The 22145-nt window shown below is 38.0% G+C and overlaps 1 protein-coding gene across 1 annotated transcript; it reads right to left on the bottom strand.

Moving 5' to 3' along the window:
- Nucleotides 1-7626: 7626 nt before the first annotated feature.
- Nucleotides 7627-21017, bottom strand: grhl3 (grainyhead-like transcription factor 3). The gene is made up of 15 exons (XM_066682410.1): nucleotides 20892-21017; nucleotides 18939-19092; nucleotides 18729-18796; nucleotides 17747-18002; nucleotides 17446-17525; nucleotides 16688-16838; nucleotides 15760-15871; nucleotides 15357-15451; nucleotides 13771-13929; nucleotides 12561-12642; nucleotides 11962-12092; nucleotides 10769-10922; nucleotides 10428-10513; nucleotides 9999-10063; nucleotides 7627-8527 (listed from the first exon to the last, which is right to left on the bottom strand). The coding sequence occupies exons 1-15, from the start codon at nucleotides 20906-20908 to the stop codon at nucleotides 8410-8412; spliced, it is 1728 nt and encodes a 575-aa protein (XP_066538507.1). The 5' UTR covers nucleotides 20909-21017; the 3' UTR covers nucleotides 7627-8409.
- Nucleotides 21018-22145: the final 1128 nt, after the last annotated feature.

Raw genomic sequence — 22145 nt, forward strand, 5'->3', positions numbered from 1 at the left:
TGATCCAAGAAGATTGTTGTGATTTTAGTGTCCTCCTCTTGTAACCCGGGAAAGGAACAAAGACAGAAAAGGTTTTTCTCTGTCAGGCTTGCGTAGGACCCTTGAAGATCAGGGGAGGATCTACCATGGAGCAGATGTTTGCAGATATTTACATATTTTTGCAGTCCAGATGAGCGTCTTCAAACACTCGGGAGAAAATAATTCCGTCTTCTTGGCGTCGGCATGGAGGTTGAGTCTGTGTTATTGGCCACAGTGCATGCGACTGTGTGTGTGTGTGTGTGTGTGTCTCCATCGGTCCATCTATGCTCTGAGCTCACACACACAGAATGGCTCCGAGCATCCCCCCGTCACCCCTGGCAACCAGCAGAGTGGAGCTGAATGTCTGCCTGTTGCTAAGAGACGGTAACCCAGGCGATCTCGCGGCTGCGTGCCTGCTGACATGTTTAGAGCGTTTTCAGTCATATATGTTTATGCCTCCTCGCTCAGGACGGCTTTTTAGTGAGGTCAGACAGCTGGACTGACCTTGTTATCGGGCAGTACATGACTGTGCTGTTGGAATTTTGAAGCAGCTTGTATCCCAGACGGGAGGAAAAAAACAAAACATAATCTGACGTCTCGGACGCGCATTGTTGCAAGCAAATGAGTCAAACCCCCCTTTGTTTCAAGCCAAGGACAGAGAGGTTGTGTTGTAAAACTGAAAGAAATGGATGGAGCAGATGGAGTGATAGAAGCAGAAAAAGTGAGGTAACTTACAAAGGGCATTCCCAGTTCATAATTCATAAACGGCTTCAGAAACATCTTGGCATTTTAATAAAGAACAAATCTGTGTGTAATAATGAAGAGTTAATAGAAGTGTTAATACACAGTGCTATCTATATATATATATATATATATATTATATTGTGCCACATTTGTAAGGGACATGCATTTGAGGGTAGAGCTGAGTATGTGGGTTGCACCCATGAAAAATAACAGATTTGCCATTGTAACAATAGAATAAGCCATTTTGGTGCAATACAGCAGCCTTTTCTGAAAGGTGCTATATAGAATCATCTATAGCACATTCTCCATCAATCTGAAGAACTCATTTACAATGCAAAGAACCCTTTAATCATGCAAAAAAGCTCTTTACATGCTCATGGTTCTATACAGAACCATTTCCTTTAATAAAGAACCCAACACCACCAACAAAAGTGGAGACAAAATGTTTTTGCATGAGCGAAAAATGCCTTATTAGAGAAAATAGGACTCGTAAGACCCTGACCAAACAAAACCCACAACTGCTTGCTTCCTTTTCCACTCTGACAACAGCCCAAACAGCAGCCATTACAAAAAAATACATCTCTACAGGTTACATCGCTGAGGTTAAATAGGACATTTTAGCTATCCCCCGTTTACATAAGTTAACAGGTCTTATCATAAGTGAAAATACCTCTAGGATCAATAAACGCAGCACTGTTCTCCCCTGTCTAAACAACCTGAATTAGCCACAGTTCACCCCCACCTCTAGTGCATAGCAATGAGAAGTAAGGTGCAGAAACTCTTGCTTTTGCTCAGTTCTCTTGGTTCTCTTTTCTCATTTTGCCATTTTGTTTAACCACCACTATGTGCTCTCAAATAAATATGGATCCAGCGTTGTGATTGGACATACACCAATGAGGGGGTGGAACAATTGTAAAGTCTCTGCATTTGATGGGGCAAACTCAGAAATGATAAAACTCACTGTATCTCTTGTTTTGTGACTTAAGGCCCCAGCATACTTCTCTCAAAATGAAATTTGCGAGGGATGGGCGAACTGAGAGCATGGCGTCAAAATGGGTTCTAAAGTTCTGAGAACCAAAACCTGAATCCATAACAGATAAATGACATTTTATCATTAATAAAATATTTTGTAATATTGCGAGTTAAAAAAACAGGTATTTCTGTATACAATCGTCTATTTTGAGTTTAATATTCTTGAAGAACCCCTTTTCGCTTTCATTCCACCTTTTGTCAGTTGTGCTTCTCTCAGTCTCACTGTCGCTTCCAGAAGTTTCTCGCTTTTGACTTTTAATGGGGGCGGGATCTAGACAGCCATTGGCTGCTGAAGTTAAGCCCCACCCACCTATTCTGCACACTCTATTTTAACCAGTTAGAAGTCTGACTCTAAGCCTCTATGATGAACTGTGCATTACTAAAATACATAATCGTTAAACATATATGGCTTACCTGTTTTGCCGGTCAACAATTTTCCAATAAGGGTAAGATTAGCATCCTCTCTGTGACGTAGCAGGATGTGCAGAATGTGCTGTTCTCTCCATGAGTTTGACACAGTTTGGGTGTCTTTATAAGTGTTTGTATCATCTAACCTGCTCCTTAAAGTGTTGTGACACGGCTCTTTTGTACCGACCAGCGAAAGGCTTTGTGTCCGCGGAGTTCAGTGTGCAAAAACAACCAAACGAACAAACAAATAAACCCTGACTTGGGTTCATAGGAGCTCCACATCCCCAAATAAATGTGCACATGAAGGGGTTTCTTTTATCATAAATATGTCTCTTTTCAAATGAATATTATGTTGGCCTTTGCACACACACGCACACACACATGCACAAAACCAACTCGTGATATATGTGACAATGTGAAATTCCTTTAAAACTGCAAATTAAATTGTCGTCGCCTTGTCACCATCATGTAAACACAGTGTTAAATACCAGCCAAGAAATACAGACACGCTGGCGTCATGGAAACCACGAAACAAGCACCCTGCATTATAATGTCCAAGATACACAGGATATTCATCTACACACACATTCTAGTGTCTACACACAGCTGTTAAATCAACATTTGATTTGTTTGATTTGTCCTGAGTAAAACCTTGTTGGTCCAGAAACTGAAAGACAGATGCTTCAACGGCATGGCCACTTTATTGGATCCCCACTATTATGTAGCACCACCACCTTAACTTTAAACTAAACTGAAGCTTATGTGATGATGCACAATTTGTGTTTTTACAAGGAACACCGTGTCAGATTTTTTTTCTTTTCCCCAGGGGCTCCCCCTAGTGTAATTCATATTTGCAGCACTGTACTGAAATCAATGTGGAGTGGGATGGAGGTGTAATTTTCGGCTAAAAATAGTGTTCCTTTAATGGTCGGTTTCTGACCACAGGACAGCCCTTTTTGGCTGATGGACCACTATCAGTCTTGCAGTCTCACAGAAGTGCACACACACACACACACACGATGTACAGGGAGGGCCATTTAATGGGACAGGGACAGGAAATGAAGTGAACAAAAGCCATAGTATTCACCATATGTTGACACTGACCAGCCTATATAAGCTGAACCTGCAGTTAACATGTCAGAAGGCATTGGCTACACTTCTCAGCAAGCTGTCCACTGGGGCTTGTTAGGATGCTGTTCTTTTCATTGTAATAAACCTTATTATTTTACAACAATAGAATGGTGTAGACGTAGGTCTTTTTCAGCATCTTCTTCACAATACTGAAAATAAACTACACACACACACACACACAAAGATTTGTGTTTCTAATAAAGAAGGTAGTGGAGATGCACTGGAAGCTCAGGTCTATGGGATGAACAAGTTCTCTCTCTCTCACACACACACTCTCTCTCTATCTCTCTCTCTCCCTTGCTCATTCTCTCTCAAAGAAATGTCAGTTGATTAATTCTATTCCAGAAAGAGTAGAACGTGGGACTGTGATGTGGTTTTGGTTTTTAAGCGGTTGATGCAGGCGAGGATGAATGTGGATGTTTTACTATGTGATGAAGGTTCGATGATTTGAGAGGGTATGGGATTATCGCAGGGCTTTGTGCAATACTTCTGTGAGTGGCTTACGATATACAGACCTATTATTAATTTAATTTATTTTTTGCTTGTTTCTTTTAATGTTACCTTTTTATGGACTGAGTGACAGTCTGAATTTAGCAGTATTTTCATGAGTCAGTGTTAACTGGTGGAATGTGAACTGATGGCATTAATAAAGTTCAGTTTAAAACTCTAAAATCTCTCGCTCCCTCTTTTCCTTCTGAGTCTGTTCAGAAACAGCAGGAGGGATAAAAATAACCTGGAACTGAGAAATAACCAGATAGAGGCATGGGAGCAGTGACATTGAGAGGGAGGAGGCAGAAAGGAAAGGGAGAGAGGGAGGGAATGTGAGAGTGAAAGAGGGAGAAAATGAGAAATAATAATTAAAAGAGGGATATGAAGGAGAGAGTAAGAGTTAAAAATAGAGGTAAGAGATAGGGCTGAGGGCATGTAAAAGAAAATGACAAAAGGAGAGAAAGAAACATTGCAAGAGAAAGAGAGAGAGAAGGCGGGGGAGCAAAAGATACAGCAGGAGAGTGAAAGAGAGAAAAGGCGTAATTCATTCCTTTATTAATACCTCCTGCCGTCATCACTGGTGTTAGTCATGAGGAAACACACGTAGATGGTTAAGAAAACAACAGAGTCAAAATCGGTAAACAAAACACATCTGTCTGTGTCCTAATAGTTCTGATCATATCAGAAAATATCACATCATCTGCTAACAACCACAAAGCAAAGCCCTTTGACCTGAATATTTGACATGTGTTTCTTTCTTGTTGTGCCTTTCTGGAAAATCCAGACTTTAGCAGTGGCACGATGACTCTAGCAGCATTATGATTTATGGACCAGGCCTTTATTAGGGACCATTATCCACTGGGCCTCAGGGGGTCTCAAGGGATAGAAAAACCTCTAAGTGCAGTATTTAAATGAACACTAAATCTGAACTTATGAAGCATCTTTGAGCATTGTCTTAATGTATTGAAATCTGTCTCTTTCTCAGGCATCAGCACTAAGAGTGGCTTCCTATTGCACTTAAGTTTATTTCCCTTTAGGGTTCAAATTAGACTCTAGCAGTGTTCAATAGTATGTGGAATCTAATCCTATTTCTACTGTTGAAGTTTTGTTCTCACAACTATGGCAAAGGTATGTCATAAATGGCAAGTGTAAATGTAGATATATGAGTAACTCAGCATTTTTTGTCTTATCAATTTTGAGGCAGTCAGATTTTCTGTCGTCTTTAAAAGGTCTTCAAATTTGATTTTCTGCAATTCAGACAATATTTGTAGGCACTTTTAAATTGGAAGTTAAATCTCAGTTTCATAGCTGACATTAGCTCCTGATCACCAAGATCCTCATCTTCAGAAGCATGTTCACACCTGAAATGTTCAAGCCTGGCTTCTGGGTGAAGACGCTGTTCCATGATCTGACTGCGGTGACCACGTGCTAACATTGTGGTGTCAGATACAATTAAAAAATCATGAGTGGGAGGAACCACCTTGTGCAAGGAACAAAAAAAAACAGCTCGTATGCACCCAAGGCAAATCAGATCTGTCGCTAAGCCAACTGCATTTCACCAAAACACAGTTAAACTAGTCATCCGTGGTCTCTAAATTAAATTCACTGCTTTTTAATTTGGTCATATCTAATAATTCCCCCATAAATCTAACAGATACAAGTTCAGAGTAAATCTGAGCTATTAAGTGATTCAACAGTAGAATTTTTAGCCAGCCAAATCCCCACAGTTATGGAATGTTAAAATTTGACACATTTTAAAATGGCCGCTCTAATAAAAGTAGATAAAACTAACAGATATCGGTTCATAATTAATCACTCTAAGAACAGATGATGTTTTAGTTGATTAAATTTAGCAATTTCTGTTTTTCTTAGTATAAACAGATCTAAAGCATTTAACTTATATTAAATATCTACTTTATATCTACTCTCTAGGTGATATTAATTGTTCATCCAAAACAACACAATCATATCACTCTTAAATACAAAATGTCAAAATGACCTGCCATTACTGCAGCATAAAATAATCCTAAAACTTAATCAGACAAATACGAATATGATTTGATTAGAAGACTACTGCATTGTACTGTCATCGTACAAAAAGCACACATTACCACATCTCAGTCTAGCTCTGCACAGCCTCTCATGAGCAGCTTTTTAATTCAGTTTGTTTGTTTTGTTTGCACCCACGGGTAGGATTTTTCCCCTTAGTTCTCCCTGATTGTGATTTTAAATTAAAAAAATGAAAATAATAAATAATTAAATAAAAAAATACATACACAAATTTACATTTGGTCTAAATTGCAACTTCTAGGAATGGTTTCCCAGACAAGAATTAATTCTAGTCCTGGTACATGGCATTTTTAATTGTGATTTTCCAATAAAAAAGGATATTGTCAAGAATTAAGCTTAATCTTTATCTGGGTCCCTATATCACCAGTCCCTATATATACTTAATGACTTAATGGTAAACAATAGACAGATTAGTGGATAACAGGGACATTGTGTATTCTTATAATCAGACTCTTCGCTACATCAGATTTGGTTACACTGTTATCATCCGGATCATTTTCAGTCTCATGAGAAAAACACTTCCTTCTTGTGAATAGGCTGCTGTCAATTATCTACAGCAAATGCACAATGTTATTACATTTCATACTCATTAGGAGCTCCCTCCATCACAGATTATTAAAATCAATTTTTATGGTGTAATCAAATCCAGTTTATTAATGAAATACCAAACACTGGAGCTGGCTGCAAAATCTCTTTCTACAGCAGCTTTTTGTCTTCATCCTCTACAGTTAATAGTGACAAACGCTTGCTCAAGTTTTCATCTGAAATGAAGGATATTTATAGGTAGTTTGTCCAGCTTTAATGGAATAACATCTTCAATTCTTCTGGAAAGGCTTTACAGTAGATATTAATATAGACAATAGTGTGAGGATTTAACTGCATTCTACCATGAGATAATAAGTAAGGTCTGGTACTGGTGTCAGATATGTAGATTTAAGATCCCTCCCACACTCAGTAGAATGCATTTTGAATGCTCCACAACCCAGTGGTTGGTAATATTGGCCCCTTTTTTGTTTTTATTCACTTCTGTTGAGAATGATTCAAGCTGGGGCGGCACAGTGGCGCAGCAGGAAGTGTTGCAGTCACACAGCTCCAGGGATACAGCTTGGGGGTTCAAGCCCAACTCTGGGTAACTGAATGTGAAGAGTTTGGTGTGTTCTTTCCATGTCTGTGTGGGTTTCCTCCGGGTGCTCCGGTTTCCTCCCACAGTCCAAAAAAAAAAAAAAAAAACATTTGGGCAGGAGAATTGCTGACTCAAAATTGTCCGTAGGTGTGAGTGTGTGTGTCACCCTGCGATGGACTGGCTCCCTCTCCAGAGTGTGTTCCTGCCTTGTGCCCTGATCTGGATAAACGGTTGCAGACAATGAATAAATAAATGAATTAAGCTGTGGTTGCATCTTATATCATTAAAATACTGTATATCACTCATTAACAGGAGGAGTCCACAAATTTTGGAAGTGTATTTATATATATATTAAAAAGCCTCAAGGAAATTGTACCTATCATATATATCATTTAAAAAAGCATTAATAAGTTAGTAAACAATATCAACAATAATTATAACATTGTTGATTTCTTATAGAATCTGAAATGATGCTCAAGGGAAGAAAATCAAAAGAGAGTGAAAGGTAAAGACGAAAAATATTCTAAAGGGGCTGAGAAGATTCCTATATTTCTGAATGTGTTCATATAATTTTAAGGAAAAACAGTAAATAACATTTTGGATATTTTTTCTTTTATTTTTCTTTATAAAAGTGGGTCAGATACAAAAGGAAAAAAACACATCAGCAATACACAACAGAAGCACAAAGCATATTTGAAATGTCATAAGTATATTTTTATATTGTGAAGAGAATTCCAAAAAACAATAAAAATCTGATTAGTTTTGATGGTGAATTTCAATTGCCAGTGGTTCATTGGGATAAAAATCTCAATAATTAAATGTGGGAGGACGAAATGTGTCTGAAACACTGTCGGAAATTAAGTGGAAATGTGTGACAGGTTTTTTGGGGCAGGGTCTGAAGCTGTCCTTTGCTTGGACAGATCCAGATGTGAAACAGGCAGGCTAGTGGGAAGCTATAGCGTAAATAATAAACAAGCAAGCAAACATAAGCAATACCATTACTGTATACTTTCTTATTCCTCCCACAGAAATGATGAGGGCTTTTTGTTAATGGCATTTTCTTGTAAAAAAAAAATAATAAAAAAATAAACAAGCAGATGTTGCAAGTAAATGGCATAAATCAAGGTCATCATAATAACTCTTCTCATTAACAATAGATATTTCTATGTACAGCTCATATTTACAACTCATTTGTCTTGGTTTAGTTCAATACATAATTAAGAATAGTGGAGCATAAACTCCAAACTGTATTTACAAAAGCCAGAGTGTTGACATCGTTTGTATTCAGTCACTTTGGCAAACGCTGGATCTGTCTCAGAGGCAGCAGTGCTTTTCGATTGGCAGGTTGGGGAGGGTGAGGGATAAGGGAGCCTACATTCAGAACATGAAGTCACTCATAGCTCCATTAGCGTGACTTGGAAGTGGTTGAGCATGATCTCGGCGATGTCGATGAGGAAGGCTGAGTGGTTGCTGTAGTGTTCAATGATGTTGTCGTCCATGTTCACGAAAATCCTGAAAAATAGAAAAGAAAATGAAGGACATTAGTATGTTTTTTTCTGAATTTACTGCAGTAACTCCTACTCCTCTCAGAAGGCTTTAGACTAGTAGGTAGAACAATGCTGTGAGGATTTGATTAGTGAGCTAAATAGACATGCAGTAATGGATTGTATGTATATTGTGAATTTATTAATCAGAGAAACAATCGACCTTAACATGAGCTATGTGTTTTTATATATATGCGTGTGTGTATGTGTGTGTTTTGTATGTTTGCCAGCTCTGCCAAGCCTGGGGGCAAAAACACAGGCATCAGATTAAGACATGGGGCGGACGGAGCAAGAGAGAATGTGACCTAACCTGTCCAACTCTTCCAAAACACTATCATCATCCCAAGTCTATGAGGGTCTATGGCCCGAGGCACAGCCGTAAAACAAACCAGCTCATTTATGTAAGGATGTTTCAGTAGTATTTAGACGGCTGGTTCTCAGTTACAGCTCTGAGAACTTCACATATCTCTCTTTTGCTTCCTCTCATACACCTGTCTTAGCTCATTAAACCAATGACGGATTGAACTAAATGGGTTATTTCTGTTAGAAAACACACCGGTGATGATATTCTTGTCAACCAGCATAACTGTGTGGCCTGCTAAACCTGCACTTGATAAACATAAACCTGTATAAATAATTTAAATTTTCCTAGTCTTGCTGTAAATGGTAACTTTATTCAGGAAGAAACTAGCGGCTAAACCTAGAGTTTGGCAAAAAAAAAATATATATATATATATGTCATAGTATCATAGTCATAATCATAGTATACAGAAACCATGCTGGCATGTATATTCAAAATGTGTGATGTGGTATGCAGCTAGCATGATGCTAGCTTCTATTACTTGTTATTGTCTTGTAGCACTGGTGTAAACCTATGCTACAAATAAGGTAAGATAGAAAACTGTACATTATTATTGCTACCTTTTGGTTGAAATTTTACTTTTACAAGAAGTGTGTTATAATAACAAGCAGTTGTAGGGGAAACTAGCATGTTTCCTTCAAGACAGTCCTCATTTTCTTGTAATCACACCATGCAGAGTTTTACACAATCAAAACATCTTAAGCTCCACGCTAACCTCCTCCCTATCAGTTCAGTCATCTGCTCTGTTTGGAAAACATAGATGCCTCTTCTTCCTTTTGTTCTCTTTTTTTTAAGTCTCTTTTTCCTGTAAAGCGAGCAGCAATTATGGCATTCCTTAGAGCCACAGGTTTCTAGATTGCCCGGTCTGTCAGCTTAGCTTCCACAGGGCTGACGGAGAAACCCAAAAAGGATAAGGACATTTCAACATGTCCCAGCCTTTCTTTATCTCACTCACCCACTCTATCATTACCTTTAAGGGCCGAAACCATCTCTCAAATCTCCCCCAAACTCACAGCCACCCCGTCTGTATCTGAATTATTGCCAGTTTAAATATTTTGGGGGAAAAAAATCTACTTACCCTCTTTTGCATTTCTTGAAAATTTTCCCAATGGTTTCTTCTTGCATGCCATACTTTTCTGAAATCTGAGAGCAGCAAAAGATGAAACAAGATGATGAGAATCACACAGAGGACGTTTCGACATGTTCACAATGGTGAGAAAGAGATAACAGGAAAGAAAAAAGGGAGTTTGAATACGTCACAAAAATTAAGAGTGAAACATGAAGTAGCTTAGAACAGTAGTGGTTTAGACAGAGATAAAGGACAATTAGAGTTAAAAAATGAAAAAGTGAAACATGAAGGAGAGGGACAGTAGAGTAGATAACAAACAGAAAAAAAATACAAAGGAATGAAGAGTTGAAAAAGATGAGATAGAGGGAAACAGGGTTACAGAACAACTGTAAATAAGAGAAATGTAAAAGTAACAAAAAAAAATAATGCTGAACTGACCGCTTGTCTGAGTCCTTTCAGTGTGGGCGAGTTGAGCATCAGCGCATCAAACACTTCCTCTGTCTCCTGGCGCACGTACAGCAGAACTGTAAGTTCAAACAAATCAATAATTATGATTTTTGTACTTTAATAATAGTGTTTGTGTTGTGGTGTAACGGTGTTGTTGTCTGTAGGATCGTCCCTCTTATGCTAATGCCACGATGCTAACTGCCAAGCTTGAGCTAACGAGGTATGTTCATTATTTTGATGTGTGTTATTCTCTGCAGGGCTGCTTTCTAAATGCGTTTTTGTGTTTGTTGTGTGATGTGATATGTGGACTTGTTCTTTTGTTGTGTGTTTACCTCTCTGTTGTTGTTGTTGTTGTTGTTTTTGTTGTTGTTGTTGTTGCTCTCTACGTGGCTGCTTGCTGAGTGGTGGGCTACACTGGTCTGACTCGTAGCCCCCCATGCGCTTCAGTGGGTTTCTCTCACTGTCCTCCGTGCTGCTAGAGGGCGCCTGTGAGATAAAATCAGTATCATGGAAACTGAAAAGGCCATGGATGCATTCCCTCATTTCCTATCTTTTGGTGACACAAACCATCTTATCGCTGTCATCATTCTCTCACCTGTACAGGTGCTGCCTAGCGATGCATAATAACACACACACACACACACACGCACACACACACGTACTGTCAGTGAAGTATGTATCTAACTGCCTGATCAGCGAGTTCTCATAGTCTCTCACACACACGTCTAACACACTGATTTCATTCTGAATTGTTAGGAGACAAATGATAAAGTGAATCATGGAATCAAACAAAAAATTATTATATTACTATTAAAATTATTTATAAAACAATGTATCAAAAACTGAACTAAGTGTACACACACACTGTGGGAAAACCATCCTGTCTGGACAGGACAGAACTGTGTAAACTCTTCCCGTGTGCGCGTGTGTGTGTGTGTGTGTGGCAGTGTGGCCGTCTGCACCCGAGGTGAGTTTCGTTCACCGTGGCTTTAAACTCCATAATGTGCCAATCACACACACTTTCCCTCTCTTTTTTCCAGCCCACTACATTTTTTCCCACGCTTTTCCTGCGCTCTTGGAGCTGCGGGCGTTTGGGAACATGACTCAACAGCGCTGAGGCCATCCTCAAATCCTGGGATTCTTGGAGGTGTCTCACGTGTGTGTGTGTGATGACAGCTCAATGCTTCATACTTTCAATGGAAAAGGGAATAGCGTTCTCCTTTGTTTGGTCCCATTTTTTTCTATGTTGGACTAAGCAAATAAATAGAACTTCACAGAAATCTGCAATAAGGTACATAGCTTGGGACACATGAGAGATTATATTTACATGTAGGTACTATATAAATGGGAAGATTTAGAAGGAATATCTAATATTTTACTGGATGTGGGCTTAATATATAGAGCAGCTGGTGTTTTCAGATTACGCTCAAAAGCAGAAAATGGACAAAAATGAAGATAGAAGGTTTTGTGTTTTGATTTTTATAATACAATATGGGACATAACACTGTTACATATCAATGCTTACCAGGCGTTGCATGTTGCTGTAGTGTGTTTCTGGGATAAAGAGGACAGGCTGTGTGACGTGGTCATCTAGTGTTTTGAAGAAGGTGGAGTCTTTCCCAATGGAGCTGGACACTGCAGCGTTTTTACTGGTGTCTGACGAGAAGGAAACAAAACTTGCTTCTTAACTGATTTCATACAGGATGGTTAGCAATGCAATTTTAACAGAATTTATACTTTGAATATAGTACAAGAAACTATATAAGAACAACTTAAACTGTTTGAGGTGTGTCATGATTCAAGTGTCAGTTAGCATCATGCTAATTTCTAACTTATAAGGTTCCATTTGTTTGATTCTTGATAATAATAAGTTCAGTTTTATAGGTAGAAAATTTAGAAGTGTTTTTAAATGTCACAATAAAATATAGTTTTTGGTGATACAGTATCTGCAGCTGTTTGGCAGCTCCTGCAGTATCTAGTCTGTTTACATTTCTCAGTTGTTGAGTGTTGTTGCTGGGTGTATCCAAAATTCATCGGAATCTGTGTCAGTAAATGGTTGGCTGTTTGAAGGAGATGAGCGCTGTATAATTGTGTAACTGTCTGAAAGATGTGACTGACACTCACTATTAATAGTTGAGTCAGCGCCAGGTTTGACCCTCCTCTTCGTTCTTTTGCGTTCTTCATCCCTCATCTTCCTCTCAGCTCCCTGCGAGAGAAAAAACATAATTTTACACATTATTTAAGAATTTGCTTGCATTCACCAGATTACTGGTGAGGTCAGGTACTAATGTCAGATGACACAGTTCCAGTGCTCCACAGTTAAGTGGCTTTGACACAGCATGGAGCATGGTGACCTTACGTCCATGTGCAGCTGCTCCAGTGTGGGTTTTTGTTTTTGTGTGTGTGCTTTTTTATAGAGATTATACAAGAGGTGCATGGACAAAGTAGCTGAATTCACTGCACAAAAGCGACACACAAACATTTGGGCAATAGCTTAGCTAACCATTTGTAGCTTCTCTCATTAAAACATTGCTTCAACATCCAATAATTATCCTATGATTCAGAAAAATAATTAATAAATAAAAAATTACAGCAGCACCTAATGAATAACTCAAAGGCTCCTCATGCTGAGGCGACTGAACCTAGTTCACCTGCCATGGCTCAACCGGTCTTGGTCTTTACAAGCGCAGGCCAGAGGCAGCCCCAGCCCCACAGGGCAGCAGATAAAAAAGATAAAAAGAAGATGAGGGCCTGTAAGTTTTTATCAGATCACTGCACAACAATGGGATCAATGCAGTGTCTGAGGGACATTCTGCTGGCTTCAGACCAGACAGAAGAGAAGGAGATTCAGAGATTATTTTCTCCAGTTTCTATTGCTGATTGACTGACAACACAGCAGTTAAGAGGGTTTAAGTCCAACGTTAGCAGCAGAGTTTACTGTCATTGGACAATCCACTAAAATGGTTAAATGAATTTAAATCCTTTAATGGTTTGTTTTAGGAACTTATAACTTGACTCTTTTTTTTTTTTTTAAACAGAATTTCAAAATGTTAGCTGAGTTACAATTTCATTAAGCTGAGAATTGAGCAAAATATAAAAGCCACCTATAGCTTTCAAATTATGTTTTAAAATATGGGGAGGTTGTTGTTTCAGCAGATTATATGAGTCATGAACAGGATAAGCAAAAACCATAATGCCCAAGGACCACAACACTGCCCAGTCCAGTGTTTCCCATCCCCACAACGGAACTTGTTTATTAGTACTTTATCAAGACTTTGTTGAGCTAAAACACTTGAAAAAAAATGTAAATAATAAAAACAAATCGGAAGCGTACCTTATCACAGAAGACTTTGACCTGGCAGGCGGCTCTGTGGATGAGGCGGTTAGAGCCGGTGCTGAAATCGTAGGTGTCGATCTGCAGGTTCAGAGGAAGACCCTTCACACCCTTCTGAGATGAAAAGTCTGTACTCAGGGAGTTAATGCCTATATACACCTGCACAAAACAACCAGCGAGACTGGGTTTAGGGTTATATGAAAAAAAAGAAAAACACAAATCTATAGATTTATATTAAATGCAAAATTGTTTACAAAAGACCTGTTTAATCTTTAACACATTACGACAGAATAAAATGTACTGTAAATGTTGCATGTGCCACAATTGTTAATTTATTTATTTTTTCATCCATTTTCATCCAACTAATTGACCAGTGGTGCCACAATTTAAGTTTTGGGTGACTCTGAAGCATAATTTGAAGACACCCAACGTATCTTGGCTGACTACATTTGGGTTAAAGTTAAAAAAAACTTTAACTATGCCTTTCAGCTACAAGAGGTGAATCTGAGTGGGGATTCAGTTCTGCTTCACTGTAAAAGGCTTTTACAGGTTCATAACCTCTGAGAGCATGTGACTGTGAAGTGCGTAATCACAACTTAAACGCTGATGTTAAATAAAGTGTAGTTAGATATAATCTTATTGGCTGTTGGAGAAGAACAGATTTTATCAGGGATGACCCGGTCTGGTCCTGAGCTAAAGCACGACCAGTGTGGGCGGACATTTACGCAGCGTTTCTTCTAAAGGAAAGGTGTGGAAGGAAAGAAAGACAAACGGAGCATGACGGAACATGTCTAGAACCAAAGGTGAGAAAGAAAGGAAGGCTTTTAGCATCTCAGAGGATAGTACAAACTGGACTACCGCCTTACAGTGGATTTACAATAGCACACAAGGAATATAGTCAGTGAAAGCATCTTAAATGTAATTTATTATGAGACATTTTACTCATTTATGTTTAAAACACTTAGAAGAGACCAAGATCTACTGTCTTTATTGCATTGACTGTTGTTAGACTGTTAATTGCTCCCCCATGTGGAGAGATTTTAGTCTGCTAAACATGAGTGAGTGGGTGTGTTAAAAGCCAGTTCTTTGAAGTACCATGCATGTATTATCTTCAATTATTACAATCATAGGATTGCATAATAATCTTAAGATATAATGAGCTATAGGACAACATTCTGTTATTAATTAACAGAATAAATTAGAAAGTGTGTCTCCTATTAGAATCCAGTCAACATTTTATTTTCAGTCAATGTAATTATCAGGCGTGTGCATGTGTGTTGTTTTCTTTTACTTTATGTCTTCTTGCTTTCTTTTTGATGCTTTCTCTCCTCCACCTGTTCTTGGTTTCAGCGTCCCGCCCTGAACTGCCTCAGGATATTCTCTCTCTTTCATTTCTCTCTCTCTCTCTCTCTCTCGCTCTCTCTCTCTCTTCCTTCTTTCTTTCTCTCTCTCTTTTTCTTTCTTTCTTTCTTTCTTCCTCCCTCTCTCTCTCTCTCTCTCTCTCTCTCTCCTTGATTTCATGACAGGTGCCTGGGGTGGTGTCATGCCTTGAATTCCTTTGCCTTTCGCCCTGTGTGTGTTTGTACCTTAGCTTCTTCATTGGTGTTCCAGATGAAGGACAAAGCATTGAATGCCACCTCCTCCACATTGCTGATTCCACTGAACACTTCTTTATAGTCAGCTGGAAAGGGAAACATAAAAGCAAGAAAATAAAGCAATGGTTTCTCTTGCAGGTTTCCATTAAAAAAACAACAACAAAAAAACAAAGGTAGTCCATCCATTAAGACATAATAGGTCTTTACTTGTAGCAATGGAGCTAATAAGCTAATGTAACTAACAAATAATCGGAGCTTATGAGTAAATCTGTCCATTGCAGCCATTTTGGTGACACACCCAGACAATTATTTACTCTCATACAAGAGCGAGCTCTTTTGGCTTTGAATGGGTGAAAAAATCATGGCTTCAGTGCTAATGCTAAAGCATACTTACCAATATCAATTACCCTCTGCTTAGCAGTGGGCTGTCGCGAATGCCAGTGATTCCAACACTTCAGCTGCATCTCTGGAGGTTTATCATTCTCAAACACTGCCATTATTACCGTCTGAGACAGAAAGAGGAGAGAATATAGAGAAAGAAATTACTTAAATTATAGTTTATAACTTATAGGAGCAGACTTCAATGGTAAATTCAGGAACATTACTATGAATATAAATTAAATTTGGAAGAACAAAAAAGAAGACTGTGACCTTTTTGCTAGGCTAGCGTGTAACATTAGTTAGACACAGTTGTCATCAAGCTAATACCTGTGTTTACAGGTTTTGTCCAAGGATATTAGCTGTTTGTATAGCGTGTGTATGCACTTAAATTCTCAGTGTGTCACACCTCTTTCTCTCTCAGTCTAAGGCTTTAGTCACCACCAGCTTTGTGCTAAAGGCGATGGGGCACGGCCAGATTTTGACACGTCACACAGACACTTCACAACACAGATCTCAAAAAGGTAACTTAGCATCTAATAAAAAGGAGCATGTACACATTCCTCCGAAAGGAATTAGCATCACTTTGTAGAAATATGACTGGTGAATATATAAAAAAGTGTGTAGCTTTTACAATTTTGACTGAAATTGGACTCAAGAGTCAGGAGGGGTATGTCAGCCTCTACTGCCTTATAATAGTTTGTGGAACACTGCTGTGAAGATCTGGTTGCATGAATTATGATGTATATGTTGAATAGGCATTGGACTGGATTCTCCACTATTCCAGAGAATCTAGTTTCATAGCTCCACTGTCCAGTGTTGGTGGGCTTTATATCCCTCTACCAGACAGTTGGCATTGAGAATGGTGTATTAAAACTATGTGTGCCTTTACATTCCTAATGATTGGACTAATAGAAATTTGAACGTTTTTAGTGGTGGCATACCTTCACTTTGCTGCACGACACTCCAGCGCTGCTGTCCACTCCCTGAAGCGTGATGGGGTAAAACTGACCCTTGTTCAGATACACCATGGGTACTTCTGTGTTTTTGTTCTGAGAAGCCTGAGGGGCACCCAGGATGAACTGAAAATCATTCCTGGAACAAAACACGACACACAAATACTTAGAGCCAGGAAAATGGAAAATCTTAAAATCTTTCAACTTAAAAAAAAAAAAAAAAAAAAAAAAAAAAAAAAGTTGTCATCCCTAAATGGACCAATTTATGGTCTACAGAGTGGGCCTGTGTTTGCTTTTATGTACAGGTATAAAATAGCTTCTAAAATATAAAGAACATCCAAGAGAACTCTGAGGAGTTTTGTATATGTTCAAAATGAAATTTTCACACATTGTAAAAGGCAGTTGGTATCCACAAATTCTGTCTCAAATTTGATGAGAAATTATTTTACGGTTTAGCTTTGCAAAAACGTTTCTTTATGTTATTACCATGTCTTGGTCACTTTTATTGTAAACCTATAATTACATATATGCTTATATATTTATATTTAAATTACTGAGTCATTTAAATAGAATAGGAAGAAAACAATAGTAGTTAACAAAAAGAAATAAAATTGTTAATTGAGTCTTAAAAAAATGTTTCTGCCCCTAGAGCAGTGCAATCTTGACATTAATCTCAGTGGAAACAGACAACAGAAGGAAGTGACTGACATTGTAAAATGGTGGTATATGATTTAAAAATATCTTACCTGTATCTTTCTGGAGGTGAGTACGAGTCTGAGTACACAGGGCTGTGGTGGTCCACAATGCCACTGCTGTAGCCCAGAGGCTGTTTTGGTAAAAAACAATAGGAAAAGTCATTCATCAGGGACATGATAGATAGATAGATAGATAGATAGATAGATAGATAGATAGATAGACAAGCTACTAGATGCCAGTATGAAGGTTGTTTTATAACATGAAGAAGAATCATTTGAGAAAATGGCTAATTACTTCTTTTAGATGATGTATATTTTCTTAAACATATTTAGATAGAACTTTAGAACTCACCTCAGTGCTATTGCCTGTGTAGGAAGGGTCAGAATGCCACGTTTTTTGTGGTGTGGTCAGAAGAAGGGATTCCACTATGTTATTAATGACCTGCTTGTCATAGCTGTCTGCCGCCATGTTCTGGATGTAGCGACTGTTGCCTGGCGACAACTGCTTTGCGACTTGTGATTGGCTGACAGAAATGTTCTCGGAAAGCATGTTCAGAATGTGGGAGTTCTCCAGTGGGGTCAGCTCAGGGGAGGAGCCATTGGACGTCCTGAGAAATAATCAGAAAATAACTGGATTATTAGAGATGGCAAAGTAGTAAATGTATAGCTATTTCAGTGACCTCACACGTCACTTGCTCTAACCCTCACTCCAGTAATGGCCTAGTTGAGACACTACAAGGTTCTCACTGGGCACTTATGCTAACTCAAACACTAGCAATAAACTCAGATTGGTAGAAAGTGCTTGCTAGTCACATACACTAATTCTAACACCACTAAAGCAGTGATTGTATAATGTGCTAATGTCAACAGAAGTTACTCTCAATCTCAGCATTGTTTGAGATGGAGCCCATAAAGCTGGGTGGGAGCTGTTTGCTGGCTAATCCACATCTTTGCTTCTGTTTGTCTTTCTCTCAGACTTGAACGCAAGGACAAAAATGAACTGCTCCCTGTCCCCTGACATTTTTCATGTGGACAAAAGGATGCTGACTCAGTCCTCCCTGGGGTGGGATGGGGAAGAGGATTAGCATTTTAAACCAAGCCTGACCTCAACTAAATCAGAGCTAATCCTGCTAGCTTTCTATATACACATGAAATAAATAAAAGGCTAGTCTGTGAGAAGCCATATACTTTCTCTCTTGGTACACACCTTTTCCTGCCTGTTTGTGTAAGTATGACTTTTATTATTTTGTTAAAGTGTGAGTAATAAAAAAGACCAGACATGTATCTCATTTTAGCTAACTCTATGTTGAATATAAGCTAGAGCATATATTTACCTGTCCATATTTTTGAATGTACTGCCAGCACGCGAACAGGAGGAGGTCATTTTCTGTTCTTTTTGAATCTGTAAATATTAATAAATCAAGAAGTCAGTCAAAACATGAACAGTGACTTATCACTCAGACAATCTATTTATGTGTAAGAATCAATGATACAGTCACAAAAAATTCAGAAAATTCCCCACTGTTTTTCCCCTTTACCTGTACCTTGCAAGTGTCATAAAAGAGGTTGAGGTCATCATCTGTGGAGAGCTTGGGTTTAGCCTTGCTGATGTCGTCCAAACAGCTCCAGGAGTCCATTAGGTAACTGTCAAAATAACGCTGGTAACTGAAATTCTCGTTCTGCAAAATCATCAGAGCCCTACAAAACGAGAACAAACAAAACAAAACAAAACAAAAAAAAAATGTGAGAATTATTCAACAAAAATGTTTTAAGAAAGTTTTGAGGATCTCTTCAGGTAAGATCAATATATTCAGTCAGCAGAAAAAAATTGTCCACATATAAGTCTTGAAATGAAAAATAGGGCCAGACATGTGGTAATGTAAGCTCTAAAACTCAGCTTCTGCTGAGTTTCGCCCTGAGGCAGCCAGCAGTTTCGATTGCAAAAACACAAAAAAATCTTCAGTGACTTTGAGTGAGTAGCAGTTAAGACTGGCAATATTTACACCTCCTTCCCACATTTAACCTGCTGAAACACAGCTAGCCTCCACACTCAAGTTACTCTGGGAGCAAAACAGATTAATGAAACTAGGTTCAGTCAGTTAATTCTGAGTTATTGCTTACTGCTTAGCTTAGTTACAACTGCAGAGTAGAACTGTGGAATTTAGGCATTAGGAAAGTGCCTAAGTGTGGTTCATGTTTCGGGAGGCGTGCAGCTAGCTAGCAAGTAAACATTGTGTTTACTTTCAGCTAGCTCTTTAGTAGCTAAATTCACGGCATATGTTTGGTTAGAAGTGAGTGTTCCCTCAGCAAGCAAATACATTTCTTCTACCAAAACATTCCTTGTCCCTCTGTCGTGTCGTCCTTTAACACTTGAAGGATTCTGAACATTTAGACAAGATGCTATAGCTAGTTTATTATACAAGCCTCCAAAGTATGTTTAACCTGTTTTTATGAACATTTAATCTTGTATTGGCAAAATAAAAGCTACATTTGATGCTTGAATGTCTCAGAGGTGATATTATGTGTCCATGTTACAGTAAGCAAACAGCTATTTTTGGAAGCTAACTTCTGTGAGACAGAAGCCCTTAGGACAGTAGATGCAGCCATTGACAGACACATGCTATAACTATTCTCTCTTGTCACAGCTCAGTGAAAGCTCTTGGTCTTGGTGTCAGTTATCTCTAAAAGCCCCCATGTCCTAGGAAAAAGAGGATGGGGTGTCAGAGCTTAGAGCAGTGAAACTTTATCTAACTTGATGAAATAGAAATTAATATAGAGATTAGCTGATTTTAGGTTGTTTTTTTAAAAAGAAAAACAACAGAAGCAGTCCCAATTTACTTGGGCAGTCATTTAGATTATTTACAGATTTATTTTCTTAGCAAGCACTATAGTGAAAGTCTTTTTCTCAGTAGCTTTAGGACTACACTTCTGAGGTTGGGATTTCATTCTGGGTTGACAGATAAACCATTTCATTATTTCATCAAATGTAACTTCATGACATGTAACATATTTGCAAAGTAGAAGTAGAAAATGCAACCAAAATCAAAGCTTAAACTAACTGACAATGTGAGGGAACAAAGCAAAATAATTAAATGTATTTGTTTTTATAGTAAACCTGAAGTTTGATTTTATTAAGCATCATTTTCTGAGCAAGTTGAGACATGTGTTAAGCCTTTAAATTCCAGCTTTTTGGACACTTTTTATTTGTTCATTCAAGTTTAAAATTTCTCACACTCACAAACATTTCACAAAAATGACCTTGTTTGTCTTAAAAATCTGTTAAAAAAATGAATGTAATGAGCTCAAAATGTTAAAACACCCAGTAAAAACGTTTACATTTTTTTAATTTATTTATGTAATAATCACATTTTTTAATCAGACAGATGATGTTGACAGAGACTGTAAGTTATATAGTTAAGAGATTATCTGATTTTAATTAAATGTTAGATTTAAAAAAACATTAAAATATGTTTTAACCAAGTATCTTGAGTACTTACTCAGTCTCCTTGGTCATTTCTTCCCTGAGAGGCAGTAGAAATTAAATCCGTATTTGCACTCTCCTCTCTCGTGAGCTTTCTTGCTTATAGCAGAGAAAGCTGTGTGTTTGATTTTATCTGTGGAGTGAAGAGGTTTTGATTTGGGACCTGCAGCAGCTCGTACATTTAAAGGCCCAGACAGGTAAGCTTTCTCACCCTTTCATCTGATTGGCTGACAGGCCGGGACAGGTGTGAGATAGCACAGGTGGATGCTGCTCCCCCGTTAACCCGTGCTGTGCTGGAGAGAAACTCTAGCAGGTGTGTGAATGCAAGTCATTAGCACATGTACTAAAGGGCCAAGCTTTATCCACAGAGGTGTGAAAAGAGTGTTATTTAAATTTAGAAACCAAAAGCAGACTGAGAGAAGAACTCTTTATCATGTTAATGAAGACCTAGTATCAGCACTGGATCAAACACTGGATCAAAAACTCTAGAAGTTTTGGTCTCTACCAATAACACTGATTACCGGCCTATTTTACGATTAGTGAAACTGTTCCATAGTCTTTACAGGCAATCTATAGGCAATATTAAAGTATTATATATGTTTGGGCAATTTATAATATATTTTAAAATGTATACACACACACATACATATATATATATATATATATATATATATATATAATAAATTGCCCAAACATCAAATAGGCCACAATCCTTACAATTCTTACAATGCAATAGAATTGCAATAATATATATATATATATATATATATATATATATATATATATATATATATATATATATATATATATATATACGGAGTGTGAGTGTTACAGGATATCTATTTGTGTCTATGTATCTTATTTGTCTTTATATTCATTTACAGAATGTTTTTTATAAATGATGTACAACATATTATTTAGTTATTAATAAATAATTAAAATGCATTCATTTCTCTCATGAAGCCAAAATCTCAAGCCCCTCTTTCCTCACTCCTCTCACTCTCTGTTCCTTCTTTCTCATTTTTGATATCGCTCACTCTTCTCCCTTTCTGTCATACTTTCTCTCTCTCTCTCTCTCTCAGTCATATACACAGTTAATATACTTCAGTAACTTTGTTGTTTTCAGATAAACACCCGCATCCTGTTGATCTGATGGAGGTCCAGCCAGTAATTTTTGTGTGAATTAGAATGACTCTAACATCAATACCTGACATAACTAATGCACTTTTGGCACAGCTATGTCCTATAATCTAGTTTGTGTGTGTGTGTG

The sequence above is a fragment of the Hoplias malabaricus genome, chromosome 1, assembly GCF_029633855.1.
Source record: "Hoplias malabaricus isolate fHopMal1 chromosome 1, fHopMal1.hap1, whole genome shotgun sequence".
Lineage (NCBI taxonomy): Eukaryota > Metazoa > Chordata > Actinopteri > Characiformes > Erythrinidae > Hoplias > Hoplias malabaricus.